Source organism: Chiroxiphia lanceolata, chromosome Z (assembly GCF_009829145.1).
Source record: "Chiroxiphia lanceolata isolate bChiLan1 chromosome Z, bChiLan1.pri, whole genome shotgun sequence".
Lineage (NCBI taxonomy): Eukaryota > Metazoa > Chordata > Aves > Passeriformes > Pipridae > Chiroxiphia > Chiroxiphia lanceolata.
The window spans coordinates 39074639-39102595 of NC_045671.1; the positions used below are offsets into that span (position 1 = coordinate 39074639).

At 42.2% G+C, this 27957-nt stretch overlaps 2 protein-coding genes and 1 long non-coding RNA gene across 7 annotated transcripts; 1 reads left to right on the top strand and 2 right to left on the bottom strand.

Annotated features, from left to right (window-relative positions):
- Positions 1-324: 324 nt before the first annotated feature.
- RPS23 (ribosomal protein S23) lies at positions 325-2235 on the bottom strand. The gene is made up of 4 exons (XM_032675606.1): positions 2117-2235; positions 1705-1864; positions 719-839; positions 325-517 (listed from the first exon to the last, which is right to left on the bottom strand). The coding sequence occupies exons 1-4, from the start codon at positions 2118-2120 to the stop codon at positions 371-373; spliced, it is 432 nt and encodes a 143-aa protein (XP_032531497.1). The 5' UTR covers positions 2121-2235; the 3' UTR covers positions 325-370.
- Positions 2218-24341, top strand: ATP6AP1L (ATPase H+ transporting accessory protein 1 like). Of its 5 annotated transcripts, XR_004354499.1 has the most exons (10): positions 2218-2780; positions 4895-4947; positions 7802-8092; positions 13296-13336; positions 14133-14194; positions 15645-15886; positions 18322-18372; positions 19682-19925; positions 21096-21492; positions 21951-24341. XR_004354499.1 is itself a non-coding variant. In XM_032675604.1 (9 exons), the coding sequence occupies exons 3-9, from the start codon at positions 7998-8000 to the stop codon at positions 21396-21398; spliced, it is 1038 nt and encodes a 345-aa protein (XP_032531495.1). In that variant the 5' UTR covers positions 2218-2780; positions 4776-4947; positions 7802-7997; the 3' UTR covers positions 21399-24341. The 5 variants fall into 5 exon arrangements, 4 of the variants coding, with proteins under 4 accessions (XP_032531495.1, XP_032531494.1, XP_032531493.1 ...); XM_032675604.1 differs by having other exon boundaries at positions 4776-4947; positions 21096-24341; XM_032675603.1 differs by having other exon boundaries at positions 4859-4947; positions 21096-24341.
- Positions 23505-26849, bottom strand: LOC116780503. Its single transcript, XR_004354500.1, has 3 exons — positions 26651-26849; positions 25701-25868; positions 23505-24244 (listed from the first exon to the last, which is right to left on the bottom strand). It is a non-coding gene; the product is annotated as an uncharacterized LOC116780503 (long non-coding RNA).
- Positions 26850-27957: the final 1108 nt, after the last annotated feature.

A 27957-nucleotide genomic window follows, 5' to 3' on the forward strand; every position in this document is an offset into this window, starting at 1 on the left:
GACTCAAACCTAGCAAGTTCTGTCTCTTTTCATGCCAGGGACCAGAACTGCTGCCACGAACACCATTTCTAGCACTCCCAGTTTTTTGATGTGGGGAAGGCTCACATTTTTCACAATTATGCATTAAAATTCATGGAGTTTCTCCTCCCTCCCAGCTTGCTCCAAGGGATGTTTTGATTCCTGATGAATTCAGTAGTCCCAGAGAAACATTAGGGTTTGGGGTGGGTTTTTTTGGCCAGATGTGGAAATAAATCTAATTTTGGTTTCTATGGGTAGAGTTTTATGACTGACTCCAGCCCCCCTCAGTAAGAAGCACAGAACTCATTCAGAACAAAGGATTTTTTATTGACCATCTTGTCAAGACATGGGTTTATGATCTTGGTCTCTCCTTCTTGCCCTTGTACAACGCCAGCAGGGACACATTGGCCACCTTGACCACCTTGAAGCGGACCCCTGGGATGTCCCCAACGGCGTGGCCCTTGCGCCCGAACCCAGCCACCAGCACCTCATCGTTCTCCTGCAAAAACCAAAACCAGGGCATGGGGAGCACAAATATCAGATCCGTGCACAAATCTGGGATTAACCACCCTCAATTTGGGCTATGCTCCACACTGCCCTTGTCTAACCACCCCAGATCAAACCTGCACACATTAAATGAGAATTAACAGAGCAGATGTCTTTATTTTCCACTGCAAAATACAACTTCTAGATGAATTACCTCAATGAAGTTCAGGCAGCCATCATTGGGGACAAAGGCTGTGATTTTTTTGCCGTTCTTAATCAGCTGGACCCTGACACATTTCCTGATGGCAGAGTTGGGCTGCTTGGCTTCTACTCCACTGCAATGGAAATAAGTCAGAAAAACCTCATCTGTTTGATGGACCAGGAAGTTTGTTACACACCCACAAGTTACTGTTTTCCTTTGTGTTCAGTGTAAGCTGATTCTGTACTTCAGAAACTCTGAGCTCGTTAGAGCCACTCAGTATATGAATATAGAATATTTAATGACTATATAAAAACTCCATGTATCATTATATAATGTATTCTCTATAATATATTTAACATATATCAATATATAGACCACCACTTCCTATGCAGAGTAAAATTTTAATCACCTACAGACTAATACTAATTCAGTAAAATCCTGAAAAAGCATAAAAGAGGGGAAAACCTCTTAAACTAGAAAACACTGGTCAAAAAAGAAAGCACTTGCAGCATCCCCATGAGGCTTCAAATTATTAAAGGGAACAAAATCTCCCAGAAGTAGGTAGGATCTTTGACACAAGATATACGGTTTTTCTTAATGTTGTGCCAAACCCCTGATTTTTCTCAATTTATGAAAAAAAAGGGCACTTTTTCTTTAAGGTTTGACTAAGTTCCCCATTTCCCCCCACTTCTGGAAAAATTCTAATTTTTTTCTCCAATTTTTTCCAATAAAAACATATTTTCCCCTTAATTTTTGCTTAATATCCCTATTTTTTACCAATTTTTGAAAGAAATTCCCGTTTTTTTTCTTTAATTCTTAAAATTAAACATAAATTAATTCTGGTTTTTTCCATCTCAGGACAGGAGCTGCATCCAGGGGGTTCTAGAGCCCCATCCCGGGGGTCTCAGCGCCCAATTCCGGGATGCTGGACCCTTATCCCAGAGACTCTGTACCCCCATCCTAGGGGCTGTGGACCCCGAGCCCATTTGTGCACCCACACTTTCTCGAGGACGATGCCTTTAGCGTGGGAGGCGCCGCCGAAGGGGTTGGCCTTCAATGCCGTGCCCAGGTGCGCCTTCTTGTACTGCTTGTCGTGCCACTTCTGGTCGCGGCGGTGGCTGCGCAGCTTCCGAGCCGTGCGGAGGCCTCGGCACTTCCCTGCAGGAGGTGAGGAGAAGGGAGGATGGTGAGGGGAAGGAGGGTGAGGCGGGCCAGGCCGTGTGACGCATGGCGGACATGCGGCGGGTAATGGCGGCCGCGGCCCCACCGCCCTCAGCGCTGTCCGCACAGCACCCACTCGGCTGCGGGCGGGCGGAGAGTGCACAGCCCCGCAGACTCTCCCTGGGATCCCGCAGCCCCAAACCCAGCCCCAAGCCCGCCCCCAGCCTCGGCCTCGCTCCCCGCGCTCACCCATCCTCTCCCTGCAGCTGCCGAGCGAGAAAAGAGGGAGGGAGGTCCGCGACCGCCGCCTATAGCCGCGCCCGCTAGGACCTGCCGCGGGCTGCCCGCGCCGCGCCTGACGGAAACACGCCGACAGGCACCGTGGCGGGCGGCCCGGCCGGAGGTGGAGGCCGCGGGTTCTAGACCCAATCGGGCGGAGGGGCACGACTTGCCCCTCCCTCCCCGCGGCGTTCGTGTCCCGTTTTGACCTAGAACCGGCAGAGAAAACTTTGAGACCAGTCTGAGCTTAAAAAAAATCACTACTTTATCTCCGGGGGCACCTTCCTGCCTGTGGTCCACACCGAGATGCACTTCTGCACCTAATGTATAATTTGTTCCATGAATATCTGTTTACAGTCTCAGGAGTTCACGCCTGTTCCAAAAGGCCTTATCCATATGCTGATTAATTAATTGCATGGGGCTTATTGCACATGTTCGGGATGGGGTCTCTTGTTTGGGATGGTACCAGAGCTTGTTTTGTCCTTACTTGCTCACAAGGACGAGTCGAGGTTGGGCCTGGTTTTATCTTGTTAGCTGTACCAGGGAAACCAGTGTCCGACCCACAGAGAGGGACTGATGATTGATCTCTGCCTGAAAAGACCACCATGACGTGGGAGTCAGAGTCTCCTTGCAGGTATAAAACAACAGGACAAGGGAAAATGTCCTCAAGTTGCACCAGGGGAGGTTTAGGTGGGATATTGGGTTGTCTATCCCTAGCACAGCTGCCCAGAGCAGGGGGAGAGTCCCTATCCCTGGAGGGATTTAAAAGCCTTGTGGATGTGGCACTTGGGGACGTGAGTCAGTGGTTGCCTTGGCAGTGCTGAGGAATGGTAGGAGTCAATGGTCTGAGAGCGCTTTTCCAGCCTAAATGACTCTATGAGTCTTATTTCCAGCTTTTCATAGATTCCCAGAATGGTCTGGGTTGGAAGGACCTCAAACCTGTCAGTCCTACCCTCTGCCATGGGCAGGGACACCTTTCACTATCCCAGGTTGCTCCAAGCCCCATCCAACCTGGTCTTGGACACTTCCAGGGATGGGGCATCCCAGCTTAAATTGCTGCATTGCCTGTGAGTCCTCCAGTGGTTCTGCACCAAAGTGAAGTCCTATAACATAAACCAGCTCATATTTACTGATTTTGAAAGTTGCTGGTAGTCCATGCTGCCAAACTGCACCAATCTGAGTCCTGAACATTCCCTCCCCTTTTTGGAATTACTGTGAAGGGATAGCAATTAGACCTTAATACATCTTTATTAAGACATCCTGTGCTCACAGCTTAAATAGAAAATACATATTTTGTATGTTCAGGTAGGACTGGTTTTACATGCAATCTGTATAGAATAACTAATTAAAAAAAATGAAAACCACCCTCCAACACACACTCCCCTCAAAGGAAAAAAGAAACCAACCAATCTCAAACAAAAACTGTAAAACCCACCAACAATTTTAGGAGAAAACATTACTATTATAAAGAGCAGCTCTTGAAGATGCAGTTCCAATGTCGGAATGCTGTTGCTGTTTGGTGATTTTAAAAACAGGGAAGTTTATATGGTAAAAATGCTGCAGCTTTGCTTTTCAGTGTTAGAAATATTAGGAATACTTAAAAGCTGACTGGAAGGAAGGAAAATGATATATTTTAAACTTTATGGGGTCTTTGGGGCACTTTTAAGACACCTTTTCTTCATTCCACCATGTTCTGGTTTAACCCCAGCTGGTAATTAAACACCACACAGCCTCTTGCTCACTGCCCTGCCCATCCTAGTGGGATGGGGAGGGAATTTGTACAAAAAAGACCTGTGGGTTGAGATAAAAGCAGTTTAATAATGGAAATAAAGTTGTTGTAGTTCTTAATAACAACAACAACAACAACAATAATAACTATTAATAATACTAACACTAATATAATAATAACAGTAACAATAACAATAATAGTTAAACACAATGGCTGACATGTGCTGGCACAGGTGGCCACAAGACATGTCCCTGGAAGGTGTCCCTGCCCATGGCAGGAGGTTGAAACGAGGTTATCTGTGGGCAGCTGTGTGGAAAAGGGCTGTTTGCTCTGGAGAACACCAGCACTGCTGGATAAGCACTTCTAAAATTAAATGTTTCACTTGGCCAAGCAGATAAATCCACCAAAAATCCCACCACTTATCTTAAAATTCTCAGTATAATCTGATCTTCCCTGTGGGATCTGATACCTGGTGTCCTGTGGTACTGCATGACAAAAGACAGCTGAGTCCTGAACAGACTGAGCTTGGTCTTTTTTTTTTTTTTTTTTTTTTTGGTGCAGTTTTCTCCCTGTGCATTCCTTGAAGGTGAAATCAGGCCTGGAGTCTGTATGGAGGTTTCTCAGGCTAGGATGGAATCCTTTGGGGATATTGTGAAGGGCACAGGGAATAGAAGGGAATTAGAATCTCAGAATGATGTGGGTTGGAAGGGACCTTAAAGCCATGGGCAGGGACACCTTCCATTATCACAGGTTGCTCCAAGCCCCATCCAACCTGGGCTTGGACACTTCCAGGGATGGGGCAGCTACAGCTTCTCTGGGCAACCTTTGCCAGGGCCTCTCCACCCTCACAGGGAAGCAGGAAAGAATTTTAACAGGATTAATTTCTGCATCCCACCCCAGAAGAAAGCTGAAAGGCTTTTTGGCCCAATCAGTTGCCCAGAGAGAGGATTTTGTTCGACCTGAGAAAAGCTTTATGTTTTAAGGTGAATTTTCTGCCCACGGTTCTGTTGCACTGTCAGTGCTCAGTGAATATGTCTGAATCAGAGGAACAACGATGACTCAGACTGAAAAGGTGAGTGATACATTCAGTGCTGACACTTGTAAGGTGTCTGGTAACTCATACAGTGCTTGAGACATGTTAATATAGAAAGCTACTCAGTTCATGGTGGCCTGACATGTGAGCTGAAGGTGACTACAAACCGCTGGAAAAGAGTTTGTGTGCCCAAAGATCCAACGCTCACAACCTTCACCAAGCTGTGAGCCTCCATGCTGAATATAATCACTTTGAAATGAGTATAATTACCTTTTCTGAGAGGTAGATCCCAAAAAAAGGAGCAGTGTTTAAAGTACAGTAAGATCTGCTGTGCCTCCTTCTTGCTGGAGGAAATGTGTGAGCTGTCTCAGTGCTAAATGAACAACAAAGAAATGATACCTTGCTGCCTAATCATCGAAGGAGGAGTTTTGCATGAGGAGTAATCAGAAGCAAAATCTCCTTGCAAAGTGACGGGGAAAAAAAGGTGACAAACAGCAGTTTAATCCTCTTATGTGGAATACTGACCCCTTTTAGCCTACCACAGCCTGCCATTGTAGGCTGTAAACTTAACTGTGGTGACAGGACAAGAGGAAACGGCCTCAAGCTGTGCCAAGGAAAGGTCAGGAGGAATTTTGTCCTGGAAAGGGTGGTCAGGCATTGGAAGGGGCTGCCCAGGGAGTTGGGGGAGTCCCCATCCCTGGAGGTGTCCAAGGACGTGGCACTCAGTGTTCTGGGTTGGGTGACAAGGTGGTGAGCATCTTTAAGAACTGTATCAAATGTTTAATATTATTGTTGCTATTATTATTATTGACAAGTGTCAAGAGGCAAGAAAAGACTTTTCTTTCCTTCTACCATTATTTCAGAAGATTGCTGGTGAATGATTTACTATCAGCACCTGTTGTATTAATGTATTCCATCTGCATCTCAGGAAGTCTTCCCCATGTCACCATTGGCGAATCAGAGCTCAACTCAGTCCAGCAGTTTAATTACCTAGATAGCATCATCTCCTTGGGTGGTAAGATTGACGGAGAGATAGACAACAGGTTAGCAAAGGCATAGAGAGCTTTTGGAAAGCTCCGTGTAAGAGTTTGGCGAAATAAACACCTGAAGAAAAGCACAAAGATCAGTGTTTACAGAGCCGTTGTACTGTCTACTCTTTTATATGGGTCCGAATCATGGGTCATTTACCTCCACCACCTGTGACTCCTAGAACGCTTCCATCAACGCTGTCTCTGTACAATCCTAAACATCCACTGGTCAGATTATGTCTGTTCTAGAGTAGGCAGCAGTTACGAGTATTGAGGCCATGTTGCTGAGAACACAGCTGCTTTGGGCAGGACATGTCTCAAGGATGAAGGACCACCGCCACCCTAAGATTGTGCTCTATGGTGAACTTGCCACCGGCTGCTGCAAGAGAAGAGCCCCAAAGAGAAGATACAAGAACTCCCTGAAACAACATCTCAGCCTTGGCCACATTGATCTTCGTCGCTGGTCTATTCTGGCCTCCAATCTGGACGTCTGGAGACACACCATCTATAATGCTGCTGATGCCTTTGAGAACGCACGCAGGATCATTCTCAAGGAGAAAAGACAACACAGAAAGAACCGTGTCTTCCTGATACCACCTAAGGAGTCTTTCTGCTGTGCCTTTTGCAACCGGACTTGTCTATCTCGATTGGCCTCTTTAACCACCAGCACGCTTGTAGCAAATGTGGGTAGAGTCCTTCCCAAATCTTTGTTTGCAAAGCCTAGCCATGCTAATGATGATTAATGTTTACTGATGAAATCAGTATATTTTCCATTGATTTATTCTGGTTTAATCTATATTAGCAGTTTGGTGTTACTTGTTTTCTTGATTGTCTGCAAATCCCTCCTTTGATTCTGAGCAAACTGACATTATTTTTCATTTTGTTGATGACGAGTGCCTTTTCCCTCCACTTATTTAGGAGTGAGGAGTACTGAGGCATTGAACAGGACTGTGACATCAGTGACTTCACAGTTTTTAGGAGTGTGTGACACTTCTGCCTCTTGAAATTTTCTTCTGAGCCCTGTCTCCTTACTGGAGTAACTGTTCAAAGTTTAGCATCATACATTCATGGTACTTCACAGAAAATCTGGAGGTTATTTTCAGGTGGTTCTTTCTTAATCCCGCATTCCCTCATCCCATTTTTCAATCTAGGATTCTCACATAAGTATCTTTATTCCTTCTTAAATTGGATAGAAGCAGTACTGCTGAGGACAAGCTGCTGGGAGGTTTTTAAGATTAGCGGATATACCCTCTGTATCCCAGAGGGAGAAATGAATTAAGATGGCAAATCCTTCCTAATAGCTATGATGCTAAAGCCCCAATCATTTTCTTATATCTGGAATGCAACAGACAGGAACTCCCAGTTAGCAAAGTGAGGCTTCAGTGGTCGTCACATCAACAGGTAGCAGGGAAGAAGTAGATGTCTGGGTATATATATACCTATAGATTGGTATATGACTGTGTCCTGCCTGATATTTAACGGTTTTGGAATGAGGTGATCTTTAAGATTCCTCACAACCCAAACCATTTTGTGGTTCTGAGTATAAAAACAATTGAGCCAGAAAGCTAAACACACACACAAACTGAAATAGTGCTGAAGAAAAGAAAATTGCTTCCAAATGTTTGACTTCAAAGCTTGCAATATGCACCTTCACATCTGTATGGTTACTAATATAAGGTATTGTAAGTCTTGAAAACACATGTAGTTCTTCCTCTGATTATCATATAGAAGGAGAAGTTTCAGAGCTGTTTGTAGGCAGCTCCTTACCCTTTCTCTGAGGTGAGGGTTAGGTACAGATGAGGAATACTCTGCAGTGTGATTTCAGAGCCCATCTGATTGTATTCTTTTTTTTCCTTAACAAGCAGCTCACGTCCCGGCGCACTTTCCCCGGGTTGTGTGCTCATTCATTCACAGGGCAGCTGGAACGTGCCAGGTGTTTGCCTTGGGGAGAAATCCCAGCACACGGAGGATTTCTCCGATGGTGGATCCTCCCCCATCACGCGGCAGAGCTGGACCAGAGCCGCAGATGTGCCGCGTGTGGAGCCACTGCCTCCCTTCCCAATGGAACGAAACGCTGCCCTGAGGTTCTTGCTGCTGTTCCTGTGTGTGGGATCCGGAGTGTCCGTGGAGCAAACGACTGTGACGTCAGGGAACAGGTCAGTGACTGGGTGTGTGGTGACAAACCTGAGCGAGCCCCGGTTTTAAATGCTGTCATTTGTGCTCTATGGAAGTAGATTCAGTCGCAGTTTGGAGTGTCAGGATGTGGTTGTAATTTCCTTTCAGGTTTAAAAGCACCTAGGGGTAATACAGAAATTAATTATTTTGAAACACACAGTGAATTAAATATGTAACTTTAAAGCAATTTTATAAACGTGGCTTTAAAATGAGTGGTTTCTGTGCATCTGTCTTACATTTCATTACATTTTAATGACTCTCATACTGACTTTCCCTGATCTGTGTGAAAATGAAGTTATAAATAGAATAACAGCAAGGGTGTGAAAACTAAGGCGCTAAAATATTCTAGTGGTGTAGAATGGATATTTGAAGCGTGAATTCAATATTGCAAAGGAGTATCGAACTTACAAAATTACTGGAGATTTGGGTTTATTGTCAATAGTGATGTTTCACTCTCTAATGAAATACAAATAATAAGCCCAAATCATAGCAGGGGAAAGAGGGGACTTCATGGAACCAGGTGTTATGAAAGTGAAAACAGCCTGAACTGTATGAGTTGAATCATGCCCGGAGTCACCAGTAACACACAGAACAAATATGCTGATGGAGGTTGCAGCTGGCAGTAAAATCTGTTCATTTAAGGCAAGAAGGACATGTGGTGATTTGCTTAAGCTTGTATTAAGAGATCTGGTAGTCAGTTACCGATAAATACTACAATATGTTTTCATCTAAATAGCTCACTTGCCGTTCTCCTCTGCCAGTTTTCAGCTCCCTCGCTGTTCCTCTTAGCATAATTCTGCATTCTTTTTTTTTGCAATCAGACCAGAATCTGAGAGAGAGCAAGCAGAGGAGCATTTTTTACAATGAACTTTTTTACAATAAGTATTAACAGAAGAAGTTGTGACCTGGATCCCAGTGAATTAAGTGGGGATTTTGCCTCATTGGAGGTGGGATTGTGCATACACAGTGTTAATTTGCTAGGTTCTATGACCTCAGAGGTTTGGGGTTTTTTGTATCAAAAAAGAAAGCTTAAGTATCTTGTTCTGATCCGGTCCTAGCTGGGCATCCCTTAAACTGCAGATCAAACCCCGTAATCAGTGCATTGTAAAATAGTTATGTAAATCTGTCTCCCTGTGTCAAAGCACACATTTGAAAACTATAAGAGTTGTGTGGGTTTGTAGGTATTTCTGGTTGATAGGACTTACACAGAGGTATTTAAAACTCAGTAACATTTTTTTGCCAGGATTTTTCTTAGAGGAGACTAGCTCTTTCCCTGAACATGGTGTCCCAGGGTTTACACATTTATTATGTCCATAACTTCCTTGAAATTCCGTATGGCAAGTGTCTGTTGCACAATCAGTGCATTGCCACCAGGTGCTTGTCACCTTGTCATGACTTTGTTTTTAATGCATTTGAATGTTCACATGTTATTTTCCAATTAAATGCCTTGTAAATTAGCTGAAACTAGTTCAACAGACAGTAAGGAATTCTGCAGCTGGGCAATATTAGTATTAGAAAGATGACTCTGAAGTAATAGAAATACTGTTTCTTTAGAGGTGGAGTACATTTTCCCATCTGGTGCAGTTTATCAGAGAAGTAATATGAAGAGTAAAAGAGTGAATATGACATGAAAACTTCCTGTGGCTTCCACACTCAACCAGTGTTGGGTGCCAGGATTATTCCTGTGGCTCATCTGAGCAGAGAAAGCACTGTTTACATGGAAGTCCTCAAGAGCTGGAGTCTTTATAAACTTTTTTGGACAAACAAGCCAGACTTGGTTATCTTATGTAGATGGATAATGTCATCTGATAAGAGGGAATTTACACTTCTTTATGCTTATAATCTTATTTAATTGGGTTTTACATAGTGATTAGTCATTCCAGTGCTTTGTATTAGGGCTAATCCAATTTCATGTGGGTTCCTAACATACTTGGTATGGTAAATTCAACATACAACCCACATGCCTAGGTGTTATCTGGGCCAGTTATTTACGAATTGCTAAGGAAAAATATTGAAACATATACCCTGTGAGCAACTGAATTTGAAGTGTCACGGTAAGAGTGTCTGATTAAAAAAATGATAAATTTGAAAAGCTATTCTTTAATTCAGTGTGCTAAAAATGATTTGCTGTCAGTTTTGCAATGGAGAGTAAATGCTAGCTAGTTTCCTACCTCTTGTACATGTAATGAACATTTTATAATTAAAAGGGAATATGTATTTTTAAAAAATTTTCACATTTTTTGCTTTCAATACTTCTGTTCTGTGAAATGTGCTCCAGCTGAGGATGAAAGGGCTTTGGGTGCCAGGGATCGCCTGTGAATTCCCCAGCTTGCCTTTTCCCTGGGAAAGCTGCTGATGTGACATCATGATGGACATGGGCAGCCACTCATCACTGTCATGGATCACAAATCCATGATGCCTCAGGGCTGTGGGTGTCAGAAGCAGCTGACAGACCCCATAACATTGACAGCAGCCTGAGCTTGCCCAGACACCAGGACGTGATCCTTGGCTCTGCCAGCCACAGACTGGCTGTGCCCCAGTGATGTGGAATGATGGATTTCCTTCCTCTAACAGAGCTCCATGCATTGTGCAGGAGGAAAGGACTGCTAATTAACAGAGTAATTAACAGGAGGACCAAGCCAGAGGTGCTTCCCTTGCAGCCTTATGGTGTCTGTCATGCTGCGGCACTACGTGGTGGTTCCCAAGTCACTCTCTGCGCTGCATTTCCTCATGAAAACATGACTATTTCATCAGCTGTACACATTCATCTGTGTCAGTATCTTCATGCTAAAAACAGAGACTCGATGTATCTTCCTGTACTCAGCGCTGGTGAGGCCACACCTGGAGTACTGTGTCCAGTTCTGGGCCCCTCAGTTCAGGAAGGATATTGAGGTGCTGGAGCAGGTCCAGAGAAGAGCAACAAGGCTGGTGAAGGGACTGGAGCACAAGTCCTATGAGAAGAGGCTGAGGGAGCTGGTACTGTTCACCCTGGAGAAGAGGAGTCCTAGGGGAGACCTCCTCACTCTCTACAACTCCCTGAAAGGAGGTTGTAGCCAGTTGGGGGTTGGTCTCTTTTCCCAGACAACTATCAGCAAGACAAGAGGGCATGGTCTCAAGTTGTGCCAGGGGAGGTTTAGGTTGGATATTAGAAAGAATTTCTTTACAGAGAGGGTGGTCAGACATTGGAACGAGCTGCCCAGGGAAGCAGTGGATTCTCCGTCCCTGGAGGTTTTTAAGACAAGACTGGATGTGGCACTTAGTGCCATGGTCTAGTAACCACAGCAGTAGTGGATCAAGGGTTGGACTTGATGATCTCAGAGGTCACTTCTAACCCAGCTGATTCTATAATTCTATGATTATATGATTCCAGAGTGGCTGTGGGATGTGGAGCAGCCAGGAGTTATTCAGATTTTTTTAATCACAACCCCCAAATTAACCCTTTCTCTTCCCAGAGCAGCATGAAAACCTTATAAGTCCAGTTCAGGAATGAAATGAATTGCACAATTTTACACCAACCTTCTCCCACTCCAGTGTTTTAGTTTGTGATTTCCAAACAGGAGGAGTGAGCTATGGGAGTTCAACTATGATATAGGGAGGAGTTAAAAGTATAACTAAGCATAACTAGATATACATAGGTACAATACAAGTAAATATAACTAAAGTTAGTATAACTAAAGAATTTTCATTAGTTTCCTTTTGGTGTGCCTCGTTTCTATCGCTCTTACCATGCAAAAAATTCTCCCACATTTGCCTGTTCCAGCCCAAAGGCACAATCTGTCATGAAAAAAGACTAGAAAAGACAAAAAGGGATGCATCAAATTACAAAAATGTTCCTAATCATAAAACAACCCAAGAGAGAGTTTTATCTGAGTAAGAAAGCAAGGTTTGGTCCATTGTGGCCACATCTTTTGTTACCTGTGTGTCAAAATCTGGTATTTCCACCCATCTCTGAGAGCTGTTGGCGTGAGCAATTTCCAGCATCTTGAAGAACTGATTCCAGCATGAATCCTGGCACCCAAAGAGCAGTGGGAGAAAGTGGAAACCACTCTGAAAGTTGAATGAATAAAACTGTAAATAAACCTGCCAGATTAATTTTAAACAGTGTCACCCACAGAGTTGTTTTTTAACATAAGATCTTTGTAAGGTTCTTCCAGCTTGACAGAAAGCAGGGTGGGCTCTGTGCCATCCCATGTTGTTTGGACTCGTATTTATCTGCCATTAAGGACGGTGTGATGGAAATTAGGTTGGGATCACTCCTGTTAGTGGGTAACACACATCCCCCTACCCAGAATCTGGCAGGGAGTGAGTTCACCCAGCTGTCCAGAGACTCCCCAGGAATGCCAAGTCTTGACTTTGCAATTCCAATACTTTACAGTACAATTTGCTCACAAATACCGAAAACTGGTCTTATTTCTAGTCTTTATATGGTGGTCTTGATGTATATATTTTCAAGAATTTTGCTCCTGTGGTGGTTGGAAAAGCAGCAGGAAACAAGGCAAGAGAAGAAGATGAAAATGTATTTCCATGTTTAGTGGCTGTGGGGCAGGTCTGGCCCCAGCAGCTGGAGATTTACACTAAGAAGAACATCAAATATTGAAAATTTCATGAGCCTGGTAGTTGACATTTTAGATGTGCTTTGCCCACACCCTACCTTGCAGCTGACTCTGTGACATTTGGTATTGCTTGGAACTGTTCGGGAGCTGTCTTCAAATGGCTGTAATTCTGGGCTTAAGACATGTTAGCCCATTGCATATGATCTATCCTGAGGGAATTAAACGTGTTGCTTCTGACCCTCACTGTGGAACAAGGGTGGTGCAGGGTGCTTGTGTTCCTCTGCCTGTGGGCTGGAACTGATTCTGTCTCTAACCCAGAACTGGTGTCCCATGGAACAGGACAGGAGAAAACAGGACAAGAGAGGAAGCCTTTTGTCAATGTGATGAGGGTATGGGAAAGCCTGTCAGGGCTAATCCACCCAAGGGATCTCTGAAAATTCGGCATTTTTAGCCTGGGCTCAGCAGCTTTGGGTTAATTTGCCTTGTTCCTGTTACATTGCCAAGCCAAGGACCTGAGTTACATTTTGAATGTTTTATGGAACAAAGTAGTAACAGGTGTTGTCCCCAGTAAACTTGTTGCAGACTTTAAATCCAGATGCTGTAAAATAAGTGTTTTTCTCCTCTCTTGTAGTTCACATGAATTCTCAGATCAAGATTCTCTGCAGAGAAATGGTAAGGCTTTCAGTGGGATGAACTCCTGGATGCTGGTTCTGTTAGTGTGGCTGTAAAAGGTTTTATTCCCAGCTGTTGCTTCTGCTGGCCTTAGTGACTCTTCTGTCACATGTGTTGTGAAAGCATATCCCCTGTTAAAAAACACCCTTTAAAGGATTTGCCTGTTTAAAAATACTAATTTGCTGTCCAACTGAGATGCAGAGAGAATGGGGAAGACAAAAGCATTCACTCTTTTTAACCAAATGAAAACAGAATTAAATTTTTGAAGGATAGAGCTTTGAGAACGTCCATGAAATGACCTGTCCTTATGAAACTTCGTTCTCCTGGCAAGCAGTTGGGCCATCAGGTTGTTTGTCACATCTTCCTATCTCTGGTGGTACAGGGAAAGAACTTCCTGCTCACAATTGAGATGCTTTTGTTGTTCAATTCAGCACACACTCTTTGATGACAGAGTTTGCTGTACGAAGAAAACAAGCATCTTTTGCTGTGTTTGGGATGAATAAATGCAGATGTAGACTGAATCTTGTAATTTTGGGGCACTGGAGTTCCTTCCAGATGTTCAATGAAAAGAAGAGGAACCTTGTTGAACGAGTAAGGTAAACTAGAAAATACATGTAATGAAGGTAATATTTGGAACAAGTCAAGTATTTTCCAAGGCAGAATCAGCTATTCTCACATACACATTTTGTGCAGGGATAATTATTGTTTGCATAAGAACGTGCAAAAATTATGCCTTTATAAATGACTGGGTGTTTATAATATACTAATAATGCTGATAACACTCTTTCTTCTGCAGATCAACATTACCAAGGTGGCGTGAAGCCAAAATTGAATGTCAGTCAGGTGGCAATTGCACAGGTAATGGATCTGTAGAGTCTTTTCATAGCACCTTTAGATCTTTTAATTTACATTGCTGAATTAAACTCTTTTTACGTTGTTTACAAGAAACAGCCAACAAAACTGTCTAAATCATTGTAATATGGTACTGATTCACTGCCTGCTGTACAAGGTGTCCTCTGGTTTTCTGAGGAGTGAGGTGAGGCTTCAGATGCTGTTGCTGATGCTGACTGGTCATGGATTTGGGCACATGGTCTTTCTGAAAGAACCAAATCCTTATATCCATATCCCGTACAGTGACATTTGACTACTGTGGCCAGTCTTGTGCTTATATCACTTGGTACTAAATGAACAGCTGTAGCAAAACTTCATATTTTCAGTGGAAGTTTTTCATGAGACCAGGCCGTAGGTCTTGTCAAAAACTGACCATAAAAGGCTTCCTTACCAAAAGAAGCTCACCAAAAGTGATGCACTCTACCGTAAGTAACATGTTGATTAAATCTCCCTCACCTGTACTTCTGAGAAGACAGCCTTATCATTTATATGAACACAGTCATAGTCACTTACCACATCTGACCGTGATCTTACCTGGCTTTCAGCTTGTTGCTGTCAGTACTTACTAATTTTAATCCTCAAGCACCCTTGTGCCATGTGTAAAGTCCAGTTTCAAAAGGGATCTTTCAGGATCTGAGCTGAGAGACATGATTTTCTAATCTGAACAGCACCAAAAAAAAAAAAAAAAAAATCTCTCTTTAAGCCAAGACAAAGCTTTGTCTTTTAACTGTGTCTCTTCTGGAGCCTGGTAAGATGCTGTTTATGACTGGGACTCAGAAAACCTCTCTTATTTTTGTACATGATTTGAACTTGCTAAATCATATGACATGGAAAAACGAGCCATGCAGACGTTGTGTGTGTTACCCTATTCAGATAGGACGTGCATTAGTGGGGCAGAGCTGGTGTCTGGAAATTTGAGTTTGAAATCTGGAAATGGCAGTTAAATTTTTAAGTTCTTTCAGAGCTCTAAGTCACTGTCTCAAATTATGTTGCCTGACAGCCAAATTGTCTTTTTGCAGTGAAATTTTGGCTTAGAAGGGGTAGCATTTTTCTGGCATTTCCAGATGACATGGAAGCTGCAGTCCCTGGGTTTTAACCCTGTAACTGATTTTATAAAGGCAAGGATCCACACTTGAGCCATCCTGTTCTGCAGCAGGTATTTTCCTGATTTTAAAGCAATTAGGAGCCAAACTACCTGCAGGCAGGTGTAAACTTGGGCATTTCTTTCACCTGGACAGCTGCCTAATGTGCTTTCAGCATGGTAGGCTGTGTCCTTGGCCCAAACTGAGTCCTTTTCAGTGTGTTGAAGTACTTCTTACTGGTGGCCCAGGTAAACAACCTCATTTATTCTGGTAGGATGGAGAGCAAATCCTGAAATGCACACCTTCTGATAGCCATCTTTTGTGTGGTTCCTCAGGTTGTCAGCCACAACTTCAGTAGGGAAGGGCAGTGGGAAGGAGCATTCTGGAGGCGGTTCTCCCACAGCCACCACAGCCCCCTCAATGTCACGGTCAATGGCATCCCCTGCATCCTTTTCTGGGCCAAGAGGATCATGATCAGGCTTGAAAACCACACTCAGCTGGACTTGACAGAGAAGACATTTGGTGTCCATGCCACAGTGGATGTTGGAGACTCAAACTGCAGTGAAGACAGTGCAATGTAAGGTGGAATTCTGCTACACCAGTGGAACTGGTGCCAGATTACAAGTCTAGGAAGTACATACTGAAGGAAAACTGACTTTGTAGAGCCCTGGGGCTCTTTCCTAAATGTCCTACCATTGCAGCAGCAGGGGTTATATCCTTTAAAGCCAGCCTTTCATGGGACACATGGGTGTACTGAGGTGTTGCAGTGGTGTGGTCACTCCTTGGGGCCAGCCAGCTTTGCTCTTAGGGCCTGTGAGGCTCCAGCTGTTGATCTGTTTAGCTTCCAGCTGTTTTAGACAATTGCTTGGGAGGCTGAAGAGTGGGTTCTATGCTGAATATGGGGCCTTTGGGCTGTGCATGACTACTCACCCCTTTACAGGAGGTGTGCCAGCAGTACTGTACAGGATGCGGGTCTGTATTTACTCCTATATGGCATTTCACCTGTACAGCTAAATATGTTTCCCCAGAAAGTATTAACTCTTTCTGATCACACAGCTGCAAAGGATAACTCAAGGTGCACAGAAATTTTACTGAGAAATGCCTGAAAACTAAAAGTAAAATTGAAAAAGAAACCAGGACTTTTGCGTGTAGTATCATAATATTCAACGAGGGCAGTCTGAATATTATGTCATCAACGTGTGAACCAATGCAGCAGTTCCATCAGCGTGTGAACTATTCCATTAGTTCTCCCTACCCTCTACCTGTCAAAACAGGCAGAGGTAGAGAATGGAATAAAGTTATTTCAGAAATAAAAAGTAATAACAAACATTCTGTCCTCTCTTCTGGTCTACAATTTGGAAATAATCTTGCTCTGATTAGTAATTATTGCAACATAATAGAATGCAAAATGAAGGGTTTCAAAACACAAAGAATAGTTTTATAGTTTTTCATAAGACCTGGAAAATCAGAAGGACAATGTTTTTTTGTGGTCTGCGAACTCCTTCTAGAGCTGATATTTGGAGACTGTTAGACAAGCAGGTTACTCTATCTCCCTGTCTGTCACGAGTACCTCTGTAGTCTTACTACTGTAGAGGCTTCATTTTATAAATACAGATTTCTAAGAAATTAGGGCTTGCCCTGACTCTGTCTGGGAGGGAGATAATGTATGATTCTCTTGTGATTTGGGTCTGTGGCTGAAACGGTGTTTGTGACAGAGAAGAAAGGGAAAAACTTGCTTGAATGTTGCTCTGTAATCTCAGTTTTAAGGACCAACCTAAATTAATCCAGTTGATGGCTCAGTCCTCACATGGTAGATTGCCCAGTTTTTCTCACATCAGAAAAAATCCCTCAGAATTCTCCCTTCTCTACCTTTCATTGTTAAGACAACTCTCTGTATTGTCCTTCAAGCTGATTTATGCTGTGTAATCAGTGTAAAGTAGCTGGAGCCAGGAAAAAATATTAGACATGAAACACATATTTGTTTGCTATAGGAATATAATGATCCAACCTGTGTTTTTTTCTTAGTTGAATGCCATATTTGCCTGTGGCTAATCCTCAGCTATTATGATTTCCCTTTGCAATAAAGAAAGGGATAGTCTGGATTCAGTGTCCTTGCTTATTGGACCAGTGTTAGTCAAGGTGCAAGAAGTCTTGAAGTCTAGATCTTCTATGAAATCATAGGACTAGCTGTTTGGGGATTTTTTTTTTGTGTTTGTTTGGGTTTTTTATTTAGTTTTATTTTGTGTGAAGTTTTTTGTTTTGTTTTGTTTTGTTTGTTTGTTTTTTAAATGTATTTTTCAGCTTTAATTTTGGAAGTCTTTCAGATGCTGCATGTTTCTGCTGTGTTTTGTTTTTGTCTTATGTGAACAGTGAGAATCTCTGTACAGGTTTTAAGAGGCAAAATATTAGTGTTAAGTGATGAAACAATATATTCCACTTAGTTATGTATTGCTACAGTGCATTAAGCTGATAGATTTATGTAGTAAATTTCAGATGCCCATGCTCACTGCAGGTGACCTTTATAGAGCTGCCTCACAGTCAGGGTATTTATGTGGCTCTAATGATGTGCATGTGTGGACTTTGGACTCCAGAGACATCTGTGTTTTTTATGCTCTGGTATTTAAAAAGATGAGAATAATATGTGTGTTTACACTTTCTGATGACATACAGAGGTGATAGCTGACTGAGATGACATGGCTTGAGAAGGAGGACAGAGATCTACTGAACTGATTACCAACTGATGTGGAAAGCAGTGGGATTTAATTGTGCTGGAAGTTAAACACACGTTTATACTCTTTCTGAACAGTTTGGACCTTGTTCCAAACTGCAGGTGAACTAGTAGACTTCAATGGAGGAAAATTTAATCCCTCCAGTTTTTTTTCCCCACTGACTTTAAGGATATACTGAGCAAAAGGCTCCAGATATAACTGAGTTTAATCTTTTGTGCTGCTTTTCTTTCTGAAGACTTTTGAATTTTTTTCCTAGCCTGATGTAACTTGCTTTTTGACCTAGGCTTTCTCTGAAGTTTGGGGACATTGGCAATCTAAAGGGACTAGTTATCAGGTAAGTTTATATGGCAAAAAACTCCAACCAGATAATAAAAAACAGGTTAATATACATTGTTATGCAGTTGCTTGTGGAATTAAAAGTGAATTTGTTTAAGCAAAAATAATGTGATAGAAATTGTTGATTGTATAATTGTCACACCTACATTCAGTGTGTCTGTCATTTGCCTGCCTTGTTCTAAGGCATTTTTTCTCCTTTGTTGGCTTTTCTATTAATGAGAAAAGTTTGCGTCATCTCTTTTGTATAGAATCTTTCTATGTCTGAGATTTTAGCTAAACTTTGGTGATTTACTACATTTTTCTTGGGAATTTTATGTCAAGAACTGATAGTGTGGGCTGTTCAGACATCAGACTGTGACCTGGTTTATATTTACTTCTTGGTGACACAAAAAACAGCATTTCTTGTTAATTAACTTCCCATATCTTGGATGGAAGTACAATACCAGTGTGGTAGTTTATTTTGGCTGAATGCCAGGTGTCCACCGAGGCTGTGCAGGTCTCCCCCCATCCAGAGGGAAAAGGGGAGATGAAAAAAACCATGAAAACCCAGGATTTACCAAGAAAGGCAGCTTTATATTTACACGGAAGAAAGGAAAAAACCTAATAACACTACAAAAACATAGACAAAGGAAATTAACAGTAAAATTCTATTTCCTGGAATAAGCAAAGTGCTCTTTCTCTCTCCTCCAAGGAGCTATCACGGAAGAGAGTGAGCTACTTCCTTCTCCCTCTTTATATGTGAGCTGATATAACGTGATATGGAATATCTTCCAAGTCAATATGAATCAGGTGACTTATCCTATGTTTCCTCCCAGAAAAAGGAAACAAACCTATTACAACCAGTGTTGGATTTATTTTGCTCAACCATTTATTAAAAATCCCTCAAAATCCTCTTACTGTGTGGGAGAACAAGTAACAAGGAGCAAACTCCTTCAGTTGCAATAATGAACAACCTCAAAACACAGAATTTTTAGCATTGGAAGGGACCTCTGGAGATGACCCGGTCCAACTCCCTGCCCTGGCAGGGTCACCTGGAGCAGGTTACATGGTAACATGTCCAGGTGCGTCTGGGATGTCTCCAGAGAGAGAGACTCCACACCCTCCCTGGGCAGCTGTTACAGGGCTCTGCCACCTCCATGGAAAGCTCTTCCTCGCTTTCCAGACTCAGTGGAAGGATCTGGAGCTCACACAGATATAAACTGGTGATGCCAGTGAGTCTCCTAAGGTTGTTCAATGTGCAAATTCAACAGGTGGGAACCCTTTGACTTGATTTCCTACTCACCTCTCTCCCCACACGATGTTTCCAGGTTCTTGCTGACCACCAGCTATTACCGGCTATCTGTTCAGAACTGGTTCAGCCTGCACAGGCTGCAGCTGCTCTACAACCACTCGGTGCAGGCGACGTTCAATGCGACCCGAATCCATGCGCCGGCGACTTACTCCTACCACTGCGACCATGTGAGCAGCCTGCAGAGATATGATGCTCTCCTCATTCCCAGCTCTGCAAATGACCTCTCACAGCTCTGGGAAGTCACTTTTATCGATTTCCAGGTAACGTCATGGAATTAGGCCCATGGGATCCTGTAGGTAGATTGATGGGAAGTTTTGGCCATTTGCTGACAAGGAAATATAATGACCTTCTATGTACAGTCTATGGGATTTCCATGGAACACAAAATTGAAATAAGAACTTAAATTATTCTCTTTATCTCCCTATCAAAGGAAATTAAGGGCTGTATAGATTTTCTGTAGTCTTCTGCTTGTGTTCCCTTTAGTGTGGGGGGTGAATTTAACTTCCAGTGTTCCATCTTTCTGAGCAGAGCCGTTAAATGTGGCATCAGTAACAGCATCAGACACCAGGTACAGGATTCATCTCACTTAACTTTTGATGCCTAGGAATTTTAACCCTGTGGCCTGATTATAGTCACCCCAGCCTGCCTCTAAAGCTAGTGGATAATTCCTCTGACTCGTCTTAAGTCCTTATTTTAGGATGAGATTAATAATCTTCTAAAAGTGCCAAGTTTTCTGTGTTTGGCAATGAGGGAGCCTCAGATGGCTGGACTAGAACATCTTGCTTTTACATACCTAAGTCATAGGGCATGAAGAGCTGAAAAAGGGAATTGAGGAGGAGAGCTGGTCCTCTTTTCTCACCATGTGATAAATGCTCATGGGCTGATTTAGTGGACCAGACACAATTCCCTGAATACCAGAGTGATAAACTTCATATTAGAGCTGAAGCCACAAGTAAAAATTGTTGGTGTTTTCCATAGTTGGATGCAGCTTCCTGTAGTGTAGTTGGTTTGCTACCAAATACCACACACATGGATCTGGTGAGGAAAACCTAATTCTAGGGTAGGCATTTCAAAATATTTCCTGGTTTGTTGCATTGAAGTTTATGCAGTTTGAAACAGAGACTCTGAGGACCCTCAACAAGTGATGCTGGAGGTGCACCATTAAGGTGAAAGGCATTAATTAAATATCGTGGGCCATCAAGAGAAGGTTTTGTTTCAAACACAACTACAAATCCTTTGGGCAGCAGAGCAGAGGGGATTAGAATAGCTAGTGGTTTCTAGAAGACTGACCTGGAAAACCTCTGAGCATTAACTCCAACCAGCACAGGGAGGTACAAATTTGCAATGTGCAGGTATTAAATTAGAAATTCTTACTGCCATCAGGAACACAAGCACCTCATTTAACATGAGCTCTCTTGTTCTCCTTGTAGATCCAAGGTTTTAACATCCAGGAAGGACATTTTGCCTATGCAAAGGACTGTGCATCCTTCTTCTCTCCAGCAATACTGATGGGGCTGGTGATGTCCCTGATCCTGCTGCTGGTCCTTGCCTATGCCCTTCACATGCTGATCCACCTCAAATCCCTTGACAGGCACCATGAGTGCAAAGCTTCTCCTGCCTATTTTGCACAGATGAAAGACAACGACGTGGGAGATGAGAAGGAGCCACTGAGAAACAGTGGGAATGAGTCCTATGAACTTAGAAACAAGCAGTTTGGTAAAATCTATATTTAGCAATGTGCATTTAAGTGAAACAAGAGGTATTTTCTTCTGCTGGCACTGTTGTGTGTAGTTGGTGCAGGTCTTTCACCAGCTGATGAAAGGAAAAGTAGACAGAAACAGACTGTTTAACTGGTTATTTATTGATCATCATCTCAAAGACGCCTTGGGAAACAAGTTGAAATAAAAAAAATTCCATTGTGAATAAGAGATTCATGTTATGGGACTTTATTCCTGTAGCAAAAAGCCAAAATGCATAGCTTTTATCCTGCTTACAAGGTCTTGAAGAGAGAATCAGTAATGAAGACTTTGAAATCAAATAAGATACTAAATATATATGTATCTATAGATAGATAGATAGATAGATATAGATGTAAATCTCTTAGCTTGTTCTTTCAGAAGGCAAGATATTTCCTCATTTTGTATTTCCTCTGTGTCTTGACAAAATATCATAAATTTCTTTCTCAGGATGTGCTTTCCTTTTATTTTCCAAGTTACATCCCCTCCTCTTAGTCGTCATAAACTCCTTTTCCTTCAGAGCCACTTAAGCTGTGTTTTTATCCGCAGTGATGGCTCCAGAACAGCAGCATCCTGATACTTCCCTGTTTCTGAGCTGGAGGCTTACTCTGAGGATCCAGTGGGAGAGCACCAGACATCTGGTCAAAGGCTTACCCTTAACTTCCTGGCTCAACTGCACGCCAGAAGAGGGATTATAAGCATTATACTCTGTAATTCAAGGTTAATTTCTTTCCTATCAAATCCCATCAGTCTCCCTTATGAATTTTACCTGAATGGGGGTAACCAGTGCTATAATTCAAAATCTATATAAGCAAAGTGGAGGAAGCTCCTTAGCAGTGAAAAAGGTACTGTGATATGATTTTCAGTGCTTTGTCTGAGCATTTAGGACACAGTGGTCCTCAAACTTGTCCTTTCTTCTGTTAAAGGCAAAGTTTGGGAACTCCAAATTAGCCATGATTTGGCCCTGATTTCTAGTAAGGAAGAGCACAGTAACATACCAACTATAGTGCTTTTAGGTTATAAGTAATACTATGTAATAATAAGTAATAATATGTTATAAAATCTTCTACAAATACAGATTTAGCAGGCATGTTTTATGCCTGTTTTATTTTAGATAATAGAACTAATTAGTTGTTTGTAGTCTTTGTAAACTATACTGCAGTGGTCTTTAAACACCTTGAAAGGTGTCCAAAGATCTCCTAATTATTAGGTAGGCATTCCTGAATATTTCCTGGTTTGTTGAAGTTTATGCAGTTTGAAACAGAGATTCTGGAGATTCTCAATAAGTGATGCTGGAGATGCATCATTAACGTGAAAGGTACCAATTAAATATTGCTGAGCCATCAGCAGTGACACACAGGTGGAACCCAAATCAGTTGGTTGATTTAGGGAAGTACTTCAGAGGGAAAAAAACTCTCCATTTTTGACACATAACCAGAAGTAAGGACTTACCACAGCTTCCTGTGGGCAGCTGCTACCAAACTTTCATTTGTTTCATAAAGGAAACAAGTGAAACAATGAATGCCTGGGAACCTGAGTGAGGTTAACAAGAGAAGGCGCAAATCAAAACCAGGGTATTCCCTGCTGAGTGGCAAAACACTCTCCAGCTTGGTGCCCTCTGCTTGCACCCAGTGGGGACAGATGTTGGCAGATGTTAGAGAGAGTTCAGGATGCCAGTGCTAAATAGGTGATGATCCCCATGGTCTGGAGAGCAGTGCTGTCATGCCCTGGGGGCTGGGAAATTAAAACCTGACACCAGTCAGTGGCAGCCTGTCAAAATGACTGTCAGTCACTGGTGTGAAATGCTCACCCTGCTGAGCCAAGCACGGCAGTGCTTCCTGAACCTTGTGTTCTCTGGGACACAAAGGCACTTCTTCCTCCCACAGAGGTCATTTATCCTTCTAGTTACTGTCTGATGGTGCTGTCAGGGTAATTCTTACCTGTCATTTTCTTGCATGTTTTAAATGGGCAAAATTAGCCCTGTTGCTGTGAGAGATTCTTACAACTCTGAGACTGGGAATAAGAGAGATACCCTCCAGTCATATCCCTCAATCCTCATGTCCTTTTCCAACCCAGCTGTGTTCTCTTGACTTTGAGGGTGAATATCTGCTGGCTTTGTGCTTGAGAGACTCATCACTGCAAACCTGCAGTGTGTAACAGTTCAGGTTTTTTTGGTGCAGACTTTAATGATGTGTGTGGCCCTTTCAGCAGGAAGGCACTTGAGCAAAAAATAGGAATTTGTACCTGCTGATTTACAAGGCAAACTTTAGAATAAAACAGAATGAAAAAATGAAAAGGAGAGGTAAAAGTAAAAAAAATTGCCAAGAAAAATAAAATTTGTTTCCTTTTATCAGCTTCTCCTAAACTATGACACAACTGGTATTATCCCCAGGATCCACTGGGACAAGGTGCACAGGTAGTAGTTATCTTACCTCTGCTGTGACTTTTAGTGTTGCAGTCCTTCATGGTAGTGGAAGATGACTCTACTCCTCCATGTATCCCCTGTATCATCACAATTCTACTCAGGTGCCAGCAAGAGTCAGAAAGGATAAACACACTAATTGAATTAGACAGGAAATACAGTGGTCATTATAGGACTGGAATGATGAACCTTATGTTTGTAAAGAGTTAATGGTGCATTAGTGGAAAAAGCACCAGAAGAAAAAAATTCATCATAATTGCAGTTTCTGTCCCCTTGTTCCCTGTATAAAGGCAAGCACCCATGGCTGAAAAAGACAAAAATGTGTGGCTTTGCATTCCCACTAAGCTGTATTTTCTGTGAGCCAAGCAATCCTTATCAAATGCACATTTTGGAGCAACAGGGACAGTCCATTGCCCTGGTCCTGAAAGAAGAAAATTCAAGTTAAAATTATTTGTGTGCTACAGAAATAACGTACATTGGTATTAACAGACTCATTAATAAAAGATAAGCTTTTTTTACGTGGTCCACATGCTGCATTATTTCATTTTTGCATGACACCAAGCAACCTTTTCAACATATATGTGTTCATTCAAACAAAATCCTTATATCATCTCTTCAAAACTGATTCAGTGTTTCAAATTCAGGGCCCCATCCACTCCCACTTAAACTCAAAGGGAAGAGTCTCAGTTTAAAGGAAACAGGAAAAATTTCGCAGACTTATGCAGCTCTCGCTGTGATAACAAAGAATTGAACAAATGAATACATTTATTTCTAATATATTTCAGCTGCTGTTAAAATTTTATATCATTGCCCTTCACACCAATATTAGGCAACTTTACATTGGCAGCAAATTGGATTTTCAGGCAATACATTAAAGACTGCTGTTTGAACTGAAGTGGTGGACTTTTGGCATAGTATTGATTAAAACTGCACAAGGAATGATCAGAGCCAAGGCCACTGTGGATACAGGGACAAAAACCACGAGTCCACTTGCTGGTAAGTAGCACTGAATTCCAGGTAGGCAGAAGAAATAGGTTTATTTCTTTCCTTCAAGTTTTATAAATGGTGGTGTTTCCCTACCCTTCTTGAAATACTGATTCTTGCTGTAGCAAGTGCTAGTTCTGTCACTGATTTTTTTTAAATTGTTGATTTCCAAAAGGCTGGGTGCAACATTCCATTTCAGAAACTGTCCCCAGGAGCTCAGAAAGCATTTACCAGGGTGGGTCTGTTCTTCACCATTATTGAATATCCCTTGAATTGTTCTCCACTTCTTGTAACCCTTGTGACATTGCATTTAACTGCTGTATGGTAGATCTGAAATTTGATTTATTGGTTCCTAGATCACCCCTTAGTTTGTTTGATGTAACAATACAGGCTTTATTTGATGCTACAGGACACAGTCTGAAAGAAATTAGAAGAAAATGCTAAACCTTGTATCTACATTTTTGCACTTTTATTTCTTCAAGCTGACATCATATGTCAGAAAATGTAATTTGTTTCTTCTGAGTCAGTAGTGTGTAAATTTACTGATGACTCACACTGTGTTTGAAGCCTGACAAAGAGTTTCAATCTCTGCAAATTTTGGAACAGCTCTTCTGAACATTTTGCATCTGCCTAGTTCTGAGTGCTTTTTCTGGGTCAGTTTTATGATTTTGGTACATCAGCCTGCCCTGTGCTGGCTGCCTAAAGATTTTAATTGGTTATTGGAAGTAATCACTTTGCCTGTTTGCAGGTAAGTGCTGCTGCTTGGGAATGTAAAGGAATATTGATTTTTGGAAACTCAAAAAGGAAGTTTTCCAAATAAATGATGTTTTTTTCCTTCAATGCATCCTACTGAGCTTTTGCATATTAAGACAAGCTACTTGTTCATTGGAGACCTTTACTTTCCTCTCTCCTGGCTTTGGCTTGAAGCTGAAGTGGATGGACCAGGGCTACAGAAAGAGCAGCAACACTTTTTATTTGGCCTCATGATGCCTCTTAGGCTATTGAGTTGCCTCTCAGGTGTCCAGGAGCCAGTCTACAGCTTTTCTGCCGTTTCTATGTGTCTGCAATGGAAGGAATTTATTATCAGGCTTCCCTCACCAAAAAAACCCCAAAAATAATACCCCCCCCAAAACGCCCCCCCCCCCCAAAACAAACAAACAAACAAAAATTATTTTCAGCCCTGGACATGATTTGTCATTGTTTTCTTCCAGCTAAAGCTGGTCTTTGCAGTGAAAAGGGCACAGAACTTGAATTTTCAGTGTTTTATCAACAAAGAGCAGGTTTTTCACTCCCAGATGTAGTTTTCTGTCACAAAATATTAATCAAGGCTCTTCAAGAGACCAAAAAGCTCTGTCCCAATTACACCCCTGACTTCAGAAATGTGAAGCCAAAGGGAAAGGGACAGTTTTGTCTTTACTCCTTGAAAAATCCCACATTCAACCAGTTTGAAATCATGGGCTGTGAAATGGAGTCTGGAGTCATGACAAGTCCTGCCCCTCATCAGTGAAAAGAATTTGGTGGTGAAATGGTTTGAAGCTGGCTCCCTGCCAAGTCTCCAAACCCTACCACAAGAAATTCCACCCTCCCCCAAACCTCAGGGAGAAGAGGGAAAAAACCCCAAGAGAACCAAAACGAGAGAGAGACAGCTAAAGCAATATATATATAAATATATTTATACTTATATTGCAGTTATATACAATTGAAATATATATACAATTTCACAAGGAAAAGGGAAAGGGAAGGGGGAAGGGAAAAAAAAGGAACAAAACCAGAATAAAATATATATATCCCGATCAATAGCCCAAGATCTAGCAACTAAAAGAATTAGCAAAGAGTATCTTACTACTCTCCTTGGGACAATGGAAAGTCACGCCGGAGTGACTGCCGGCAACCTCTGCCTCCCAAGGTCGGCAAGGCCTTATCAGGCCTCACTCCCCAACCTGACAGACTCAACAGCAGGGAAATCCGCACCTCCAAAGCCGCTAGAAGGAGAAAGAGAGGGCAAAGGCCTCTCCTCCTTTCTTCTTATAGCCTGGCTTATGTAAAAATCGTAGGGAATACCGGGTAAATCCAGGCACTTCCTTGGTTACAAACTGGTCACCAAGGAAGGCCTAGACCAAACTACCACAGGTGGAAATCCTTAAACCTATTCCTAAATAAGCACACCCTCAGTATTGATGTTCTTCCATTTCCAATCTGTTTGAAATGGAAGAGTCTTAATACAAGGAGGGGTCTTAAATCCTGCAGTTCATCTTCTGGATCCCTTTGGTATCGGGACTGGTGCCTGCAGTGCCAACTGGGAATTTTTAAGGGTTTCAAATGGTTTATATAAACACTCTCACAGAAAAACTGATGCCCTGCCAAAGTCCCTTGAGACTGTAGTCCCCAGGGTGTACCATGAAGGCTCCTAAATTCTGCAAAACTCTACAGTGAAAATTAAGAAGATGCAGAATTACACATTTTATATTATTGGAAAGATTAATGGGTCACCACCGAGTGGAAATTCTTCATGTAGGCACATTCTTTATGTAATTGAAGTGATCAGGAAATCTTCAGTTCTCCTGAAAATCTGCTTAGTGAGTTACATAAATCCCTGGTAGGAACTGGTGTGGAAGTAGCTGTGGCATTGTACTCCAGTAGTGCCTGAATACATATTTGAGTTTGTTTCTTTGGCTAATGGCTAAGAAGATATTTCAGTGGGAACTCTCATTTTGTATGCAAGATGTGCAGGGTCTAGTCTTGAAGCTGGGATCTCATTAATTTTTCTTTTATCCTTTCACACAGAAGTGAGTAAATGTTTGTAATTTTGTGGTTGCTTTTTTTCCTTTTTTGTTTTGTTTTGTTTTGTTTTGTTGGTTTTTTTTGGGTTTTGTGTGTGTGTGTATCGTCCATTAGGAGGCCTAATGTCTGAATTGTTCTGAATTAATAAATTTTCATTTCTTCCAGAACTGGGAATTTCAAAAGAAATGCAGGTAGTAACTCTAAGAAGAGTTATGGAGAGCAAAAACCTTATGTGCTGCTGCTGGCTCTTAGCTCCAACCTAATACTACCAGTTTCATGGTAGAATTTCTGGTAGAAATTAAGAGTTATCATTATTTTAAGCTTACAGAGAGTAGTCAGTCTAATAGAGACACTAACAATGTGCAAAAC

Excerpts from the sequence above, each read along its gene's own strand:
- RPS23 (XM_032675606.1), bottom strand. Across the intron at positions 840-1,704 it reads GGCATCGTCCTCGAGAAAGT|TGGAGTAGAAGCCAAGCAGC; the intron begins GTGGGTGCACAA and ends TTTCCATTGCAG. Across the intron at positions 518-718 it reads GCTGCCTGAACTTCATTGAG|GAGAACGATGAGGTGCTGGT; the intron begins GTAATTCATCTA and ends TGGTTTTTGCAG.
- ATP6AP1L (XM_032675604.1), top strand. The coding sequence starts at position 7,998 with ATGGAACGAAACGCTGCCCTGAGGTTCTTGCTGCTGTTCCTGTGTGTG. Across the intron at positions 8,093-13,295 it reads ACTGTGACGTCAGGGAACAG|TTCACATGAATTCTCAGATC; the intron begins GTCAGTGACTGG and ends CCTCTCTTGTAG. Across the intron at positions 15,887-18,321 it reads TGCAGTGAAGACAGTGCAAT|GCTTTCTCTGAAGTTTGGGG; the intron begins GTAAGGTGGAAT and ends TTTTTGACCTAG.